General features: G+C 47.4%; 1 protein-coding gene across 1 annotated transcript; it reads left to right on the top strand.

Annotated features, from left to right (window-relative positions):
- Positions 1-4888: 4888 nt before the first annotated feature.
- Positions 4889-6187, top strand: LOC107081015 (neuroligin-4, X-linked-like; the record flags this gene model as incomplete). The annotated part of the gene is made up of 1 exon (XM_015369229.1): positions 4889-6187. A coding segment is annotated over one exon (915 nt), but the record flags the coding sequence as incomplete, so codon positions are not given.
- Between the last annotated feature and the right edge of the window lie 2704 nt (positions 6188-8891).

Here is an 8891-nt window from a genome sequence, read left to right as displayed (position 1 = left end):
TACCCTATGGGGCCGGGGCCTACCCTATGGGGCCAGTGTCCATCTAAAGGGCCGGAGCCTACCCTATAGGTCCGCTGTCCATCTAAAGGGCCTGAGCCTACCCTATGGGGCCGGGGCCTACCCTATGGGGCCAGTGTCCATCTAAAGGGCCGGATACTACCTTATTGGACCCGTGTCCATCTAAAGGGCTGGAGCCTACCCTCTGGGGCCAGTGTCCATCTAAAGGCCCGGAGCCTACCCTATAGGTCCGCTGTCCATCTAAAGGGCTGGAGCCTACCCTTTGGAGCCGGAGCCTGCCCTATCAGGCCAGTTTCCATCTAAAGGGCCAGAGCCTACCCTATGGGGCCGGAGCCTACCCTATGGGGCCAGTGTCCATCTAAAGGGCCGGATACTACCCTTTGGGGCCGTAGCCTGCCCTATCGGGCCAGTGTCCATCTAAAGGGCCAGAGCCTACCCTTTGGGGCCGGAGTCTACCCTATCGGGCCAGTGTCCATCTAAAGCAGGGGTGTCAAAGTGGTTCCAGAAAGTGCCGAGTGGCTGCACGTTTTCTTTCTAACCAAGCAATAGCACACCAGACTCCAGTCATCCCATCAAGTTATCATGTTCAGATTGGACCCACTTGATGAGATGACTGGAGTCTGGTGTGCTATTGCTTGGTTGGAAAGAAAACCTGCAGCCACACGGCCCTTTCTGGAACCACTTTGACACCTGTGATCTAAAGGCCCGGAGCCTACGCTATAGGACCGGTGTCCATTTAAAAGGCCAGAGCCTACCCAATGGGGCCGGAGCCTACCCTATGGGGCCAGTGTCCATCTAAAGGGCCGGAGCCTACCCTATTGGACCCGTGTCCATCTAAAGGGCCCAAGCCTACGCTTTGGGGCCGGAGCCTGCCCTATGGGGCCGGTGTCCATCTAAAGGGCTGGAGCCTACCCTCTGGGGCCAGAGCCTACCCTCTAGCGCCGTTGTCTATCTAAGGGGCCGGACTTTACCTATAGAAGCGGGCCCCATCCATTCTTTTTGTACAAATCAGAGAAAGTTCACAGCACCTTTATTCAGGTCTAAAAATCAGCAATCCTGATTTTTAGACCTTCTTTAGACTGATGGTGCTGATCAGTTTATTTAATAACCAGAACAGCAGAGACAGCAGAGCAACCAGCTGCCGAGGGAACAGGAAGAGCAAACATGGAGGCACAGAGTTCAGAAATCTAGAAGAGTTAAAAAAAAATTTCCTCCATTTAAATACTGTGAGTCGGTCTTCAATAGCTGTCAGAAGGAGGATCTAAAGTTGATGAATGATGTTTACTTGACGTTAACTTCACAGGCAGAGGACGGAGTGGGACTGGGTAAACAGGTGGAGGAGTATTTTCTGCTCCTTCTATCTAGGAGTCATTCAGAGCAGGAGGTGATGACTGCCCTAACATATGTTATACAGCGATGGCGGCCCTTTGGGGACATCTAACCGCATGTCAGCCATGCTTCCATCTGCAGCTACCAGCTGGAGGGCCAACCTGGCTGGGTGACTATCCCCCACCCCCCCTCTAAAGAGGCACGGCTGCAGCTTTAAACGGGACCAAGCGGGCATTAACCTGATCGGAGCAAAGCGGCCATGTTTTATGTTTTGACGTTTCTGCAGGTTTTCCTGATTCGCTGCTAAACCTAGAAATGCAATCCAACTCTTAAAGGACAGGCTCTCTATGTTCTAGATGAAGGTCAACATTTAGGTCTGGTTTTAGAAAGAACATTTATTTATTTTCCAAGTCTGATGGAGTTCACTTGGAGAGGTGAAAACATTCAGGGCCATCAGCACAAAGCAAACGCCATGATTTCTAAACAGGCTAATGAAACGGCCAAGCGTGGTTTAAAGAGGCTCCAGTGGACTGGGTGATTGTTTCCACTCACTGTTGAAGTCTGCTCCACTGTTCTCAGATTTAAATGGACGTTTTATTCCTGTGCTGTGAAGAATCAGTGGACCATCTCTGGAGAGTAATTACTTTGCGTCAGAAGTCTGCCGTCAGCTCTGCCTCCATCTGTCCACTGCCTTGTTAGGAGCCTCGGTAAAACACAACCTGCAGCAGACCGACGGGTCAGCAGGGAGGAATCTGCAGCAGACTGGAATGTTCTGGTCCAGTTCTGCTCCTGGCTCACTCTTTCCTGGAAAGTGGATCGAACATTTCCATGAAAGTGGATCAACTGTTTTCTGCAATGTGGTTCGACTGTTTCCTGCATAGTGGATCGAGCGCTTCCTGGAAAGTGGATCAACTGTTTCCTGCAAAGTGGATTGTGTGTTTCCTGCAAAGTGGATCGAGTGTTTCCTGCAAAGTGGATCGAGCGCTTCCTGGAAAGTGGATCAACTGTTTCCTGCAAAGTGAATTGACTGTTTCCTGGAAAGTGGATCGAGTGTTGCCTGCAAAGTGGATCGAGCGCTTCCTGCAAAGTGGATCGAGCGCTTCCTGCAAAGTGGATCGAGCGCTTCCTGCAAAGTGGATCGACTGTTTCCTGCAAAGTGGATCGACTGTTTCCTGCAAAGTGGATCGAGTGTTTCCTGCAAAGTGAATCGAGCATTTCCTGCAAAGTGTACTGACTATTTCCTGCAAAGTGAATCGAGTGTTTCCTGCAAAGTGGACTGAGTGTTTGCTGGAATGTGGAGTGAAAAGATTCCCAGACGAGAGAATCTGGTGTTTGTCAGATTTTATGAAAGCTGAAAACTGAAGGCTTGGAAAGATGGAAATCAAAGTTTCCTCAGTCAGAGAAAAACGACCTGAGAGATCTTTTTTCTCTGACATTTGGATTTCTCTGAAACCAAAGGAAGATTCCCATCATGGCCAAAGCACCGTGTGAAGGACGTTCCGAATCCAGAATCAGACTCTAGACCTCATGAGGAGTTCAAGTGTCTCATTTGACTTAAACATCATTTCTGACCTGGAGCCTCGGAGGAACATTTCCCTGCATCCATTAATGTAATTCCATGGATTTTCTCATCCTGACCAAACCTGATCATGAATCTGATCTGGAGGGGAAATGGTGGCGTTTCCCAGCTTTCAGCTAATGGCTGCTGGCTCCACCCATCCACTGACCTTCAACTGAGCGAAGCTGAGGCTCCATAGGAAGCTATGGGCTCACTCTTTAGACTCAGGATCAGGTTTAAATCTACAAACTATACGGTTAGGGGTGGGTTAAAACATTGCAGTTTGCACTGTAAAGGGAAATGAGATGTCTTTATTTTATAGTTTTATTTTTGTCTTTATTTTACAGTTTTACTTTTTAAATTATTTTCCCCCCATAAATCAATGGAAACATGTCCAGGTACCCCCCTGATGATCCCCAGCTCCCCCAGTCAGTCCATCCTGCCATGGATAGGACACGGACTCATGGTGTAATGCTCCATCACCAGATTAAAGGAGAACCGGAAACTCTGCTATTCTGAACAGACCCAGTCTAATCTCTCTCAGGACTGGTACCAGTCCTATGGAAATGGACATGACTGGAGCCTCTGAGGGCCTACAAAGGACCTGGAGGCTGCCTTTGAAGCCCAAGTCACTTAGATCCACATTAGCTTCAAACAGACAGATTAATGACTCAGCTGGACCTGACCCAAATTAGAGCTCAGGGAGCCGAACGGTACCTGCTGCAGAGGGAGCTTTCCTGATTTATCAGCTTTCAGCTTCATCCTGCACTGATCATGGCTTCCACTGACTCTGCTGTTTTTGATGGCACTGTATTCATCATTTAGTCATTGCATAATCAATCACAACAGGGCAGCGGTGATCTAGGGGTCGGAGCATGGTTCAAACCCCTCTTAGACGGACTTTGGCCCCACATGGCCCCTAAGGAAGGGATTCAGTTTTTGTTTGCAATGACCAATAAAGTGTCTTAGTCTGATTTTTAGGTTGCCTCTCATTTGTTGCTGATGTCACCAAAAACATCAAAGGAAAGGGGGATTTTACGACCAGTACTCATCTGTCCCTGCTGTAGCCCTAAATACATTTAACCTACCTCTAAAACTCCCAGGTCGTTATACATGTATTGGGGGCCCCTGTTCATCAAGGGACCCTTGGATCCTTCTCCCAATTTTTGCCTGTTTACCTTGTCTTTATCATATTGTTTAATTATATACATGTACATTGTTTGATATATTGAGGGGCAGTGGTGGACTAGTGGGAGTGGGTCCTGGGAGGAGTAGTTGCCTAGTGGGAGTAGTGGACTAAAGGAAATGGTGGTCTAGTGGGAGTGGTGGTCTAATGGGAGTGGGGGCCTAGTGGGAGTAGTGGACTAAGGGAGTGGTGGTCTAGTGGGAGCGATGGCCTAGAGGGAGTGGTGGCTAGTGGGAGTAGTGGCCCAGGAGGTGTGGTTACCTAGTGGGAGTGGTGTCCTAGTGGGAGTGGTGTCCTAGTGGGAATGGTGGTAGTGGACTAAGGGAGTGGTGGTCTAGTGGGAGCGATGGCCTAGAGGGAGTGGTGGCTAGTGGGAGTAGTTGACTAAGGATGTGGTGGCCTAGTGGGAGTGGTGGTCTGGGGGTGTGGTTACACAGTGGGAGTGGTGTCCTAGTGGGAATGGTGGTCTAGAGGGAGTGGCGGTTTAGTGGGAGTGGTGGACTGGGGGGGAGTGGTGGCCCACGGGGAGTGGTGGTCTAGAGGCAGTGGTGTCTAGTGGGAGTGGTGGCCCAGGGTGGGTGGTTACACAGTGGGAGTGGTGTCCTAGTGGGAATGGTGGTCTGGGGGTGTGGTTACCCAGTGGGAGTGGTGTCCTAGTGGGAATGGTGGTCTTGAGGTTCTGTAGACGAAACCATCATAAACCGACACCCCCTATTAGCCGAAGCTAACTGCTGTTGGAACATTCCAGAGCTCTGTCATTGTGTCAGTAAATACAAAATGTGTTGAATTAAAACTATTTTGTTTTCATCTGTTTCAGGGATCCAAACCAACCGGTTCCACAGGATACGAAGTTCATCCACACCAAGCCTAACCGATTCGAGGAAGTAGCCTGGACTAAATACAACCCCAAAGACCAGCTCTACCTTCACATCGGCCTGAAACCCAGGGTTCGGGACCACTACCGCGCCACCAAGGTCGCATTTTGGCTGGAACTGGTTCCACATCTCCACAACATCAATGAGTTTTTCCAGTATGTATCCACTACCACGAAGATTCCTCCGCAGGACACCACGCCGTACCCTTACACCAAACGCTTCCCGGGGAAGAACAACTGGCCGTCCACCACACGCCACCCGGGAGTCCCTTCTGCCAACACCAAGCAATCCACAGACCAACACAAGAGCGGAGACTTGGCAGAGGAATCCACCGTCATGATCGAGACCAAGAGGGACTACTCCACCGAGCTCAGCGTCACCATTGCCGTGGGGGCCTCCCTGCTCTTCCTCAACATCCTAGCCTTTGCAGCACTCTACTACAAGAAAGACAAGCGGCGGCACGAGTCCAACCGCCGCATTCCCACCCCGCAGCGCAACTCCGCGCCGGCCAACACTTCGACCACGGCTAATGACGTGGCCCACATGCAGAGCGAGGAGTTGATGACCTTACAAATGAAGCAGCAGCAGTTGGAGCACGAGCACCACCATGAGTGTGAGTCGCTGCAGAGCCATGACACGCTGCGGCTCACATGTCCCCCCGACTACACGCTCACTCTGCGCCGGTCCCCCGACGATGTCCCGCTGATGACGCCCAGCACTATCACCATGATCCCCAACTCCCTGGCTGGCATGCAGCCTCTGCACAACTTCAACACTTTTGGCGGGAGCCAGAACAGTACAAATCTGCCGCACGGCCACTCGACGACGCGGGTATAGCTGAGCAGGGTCCGCAAATCTGACACCAAGCAAATACGGGGAACATTACACCGTATGAAGATGATATTTTGTTATTCTTGAAGGGTATAAAAAGGGAGCGTTGCTCTTAAACTTTGTAAGAAATTCAGAATGAATGTGAAACGAGTGACTCTTTTTAAAGCAGAGCTAAGCAGAAGGTTAGCACCTGCTAACATCCTGCTAGATACCAGAAGGAAGGTAACATCAGCTTCGTCTTTTCCAAACCCTTCCTGCATAGGACACCGAATTCTACACCCAGCCTCACATGTATTTATAAAAACTTTGCAAAAAAACAAAAGATAAACAAAAGGGAATATAATAATGCGTGCAAATAAAAAAAAAAAGTTTTTAAAAAAAGACTGAAAAACTAAGAGATCTTTCTATTATTTTATTTTGGCTGGGATGTTTTTTTTTTCTTTTGGTCTTTTTGGGGGTTTGGCTTGTTCTTTTGGTTTCCGTGTATAAATACATATATATATATATATATAAAAAATAATGTTTTGTTTCATTCATTTTGTCAGAATGACCAAAACGCGAACACAATCCATGGGTGCAGACGTCTTGGGTTAATCATATTCACTACAGTCTTGTGTGTTTTGCTCGATGTTCACAGTTTAACGGTCCAGAGAAGATCTCGGCGTTTCCATGCCGACTGGGTCTCATCCTCTTCTGCTTCCGTTGCTTTTCTTCTTCTTTGGTTTCCGTCTCGCAGCCTCGGCTCTGCCTGACATTACCATGTAACCAGCAGTGTGTTCCTTAGGAATAAAAACAGGCAGTGATGTTTTGTATCTATATTAGTTGGATCTGTTTGTAAAGGCATCTATGTTAGATATTTCAAATTGTCAAATGCTAGCAATATGTAAAATATTGTGCCGGACTTGTGATATTTTGGTTTACAGAAGCAAGTGAATGAGTGTAAATATTGATATTATTATAAAAGCTAAATAAGGAAATGATCACCCTTTACATTTCAGAAGAAAAAAATCCGCTGCATTTATAAATTGTATAAAAAAAAGTATATTCTTGTCATTTGGTCCAGAAACCGGTCAGGATAACAAGGGTTTTTATGGTAGTTTTAAAATCCTTTGTTTGTCTTATTTCTTTGCAGTTTTGCCTTAAGTGATAATAGACCTATTTCTGGCTGGACCCCTGTACAAACTTTTTCTGCAACATTTTTAATAAAATATCACAGTATTTTCTAAAAAATAAAAGAATAAATGAAAGAAAAGAATGGATTGTTTGCTGGCATTGAATCTAGTCTGGGTTGAAACTTTAAAGCACCTACAACATTAGCACCAAAAACACATTAGCTCCTGGCTCAAACACCTTTAGCCGTAGCTTAAGCTAGCACCAAAAACCCATTAGCGCCTGGCCTAAATACCTTTAGCCGTAGCTTAAGCTAGCACCAAAAACACATTAGCGCCTTGCCTAAATACCTTTATCTGTAGCTTTAGCTGGCACCAAAAACACATTAGCGCCTGGCCTAAATACCTTTATCCGTAGCTTAAGCTAGCACCAAAAACACATTAGCGCCTGGCCTAAATACCTTTATCTGTAGCTTAAGCTAGCACCAAAAACACATTAGCGCCTGGCTCAAACACCTTTATCCGTAGCTTAAGCTAGATCCTAAAACACATTAGCGCCTGGCTCAAACACCTTTATGCGTAGTTTAAGCTAGATCCTAAAACACATTAGCGCCTGCCTCAAACACCTTTATCCATAGCTTAAGCTAGATCCTAAAACACATTAGCTCCTGGCTCAAACACTTTTAGCCATTGTTTCACCTAGCATCTAAAACACCTTTAGCGCTAGCTTAAACTAGCACCTAAAACAAATTAGCGCCTGGCCTCAAACACCTTATTTTGATGTTTTTAACGTAAAAATGTAAAGATCAAAAAGGAACTTGGTCAGAGGATCCCATCAGTTATGGCTGAAACTGACTTAGCTCGATGTTTTCAGTAGAGGGGCCATAACAGGGGCCCCTGGAGAAGTGAAGGTTTAATATATCTGCAGTTTTAGAATACCTGTTTTAGTTCAAGTTTAGAAATGAAATTTCAGATATCTTTATTTTCCAAGTTAAACAGTTTTTTGGTGACATTGTCCAGAAATGGTTGTATGATCTCAGATATCCACTTTAGAGCCGGATGCCGGGCCCCGTCCCGTGGTTCTGAGGCCCCTAGGTGATTCTTTTATTCAGTGAAAGCCTTTCTTTAGCATTACCCCGACCTTCCCTTCACTCTCCAATCCATCTATTGATCCCCTTCGCCACGAGGCGAGCAAATTAGCTTCTGACTTAAACGTGAAGTGACAGGGAGAAAATTGAAATCTTTAATGGTAATTTGCAGTTACTGAGGCGCAGTGGACGTCTCCATCCAGTCTCTGCTGGGAAAAAGAAAACTTTCTTTCACTGCAAACATTGTTTGATCTATAATGCATGATGGTCTTATAGAGAGCAGAATGAATATGCATTATGGACGCTGCGTGTAAACAAAGGCAGCTTGAATGTTTTAATTGGCTTGTTGTTATTTATGCTCGGGGTGGGGGTGGGGGTAGGAGCAGGAGCAGGAGCGGTGGGGTGCCGAGGATCCCAGTGGAAGTGAATTAAGCCAGCACCAACGCTCCATCACTCAGAGCCCCCGCTCTCCAGGCAGCCATTACCGAGGCACATCGATCGCCATGGTGACAAGGTAACACCAAATTGGAGGGGGCACAGATAAAGGTGGAGGGGGGCCCTGAGTGACAGCGCTGCAGGCAGAACCTCTGCTGCAAATTAAAATGCAAGGAGAAGCTGAGCAGCAGAGTCGGCTGATTGCTTCTCCTTCCCTGGTTAACTGAACCCCCAACAGATGAATATGAAATCTCCTCAGCCAGTCACTATAGGAGCTGGCAGGAAGGAATAATCCCCCTCAACCTGGTTCACCAGGAAGGAATAATCCCCCTCAACCTGGTTCACCAGGAAGGAATAATCCCCCTCAACCTGGTTCACCAGGAAGGAATAATCCCCCTCAACCTGGTTCACCAGGAAGGAATAATCCCCCTCAACCTGGTTCACCAGGAAGGAATAATCCCC

The sequence above is a fragment of the Cyprinodon variegatus genome, unplaced genomic scaffold (assembly GCF_000732505.1).
Source record: "Cyprinodon variegatus isolate N-32 unplaced genomic scaffold, C_variegatus-1.0 Scaffold2673, whole genome shotgun sequence".
Lineage (NCBI taxonomy): Eukaryota > Metazoa > Chordata > Actinopteri > Cyprinodontiformes > Cyprinodontidae > Cyprinodon > Cyprinodon variegatus.
Note: the sequence above shows the minus strand (reverse complement) of the source record. Positions and strands in the feature narration are given on the sequence as shown.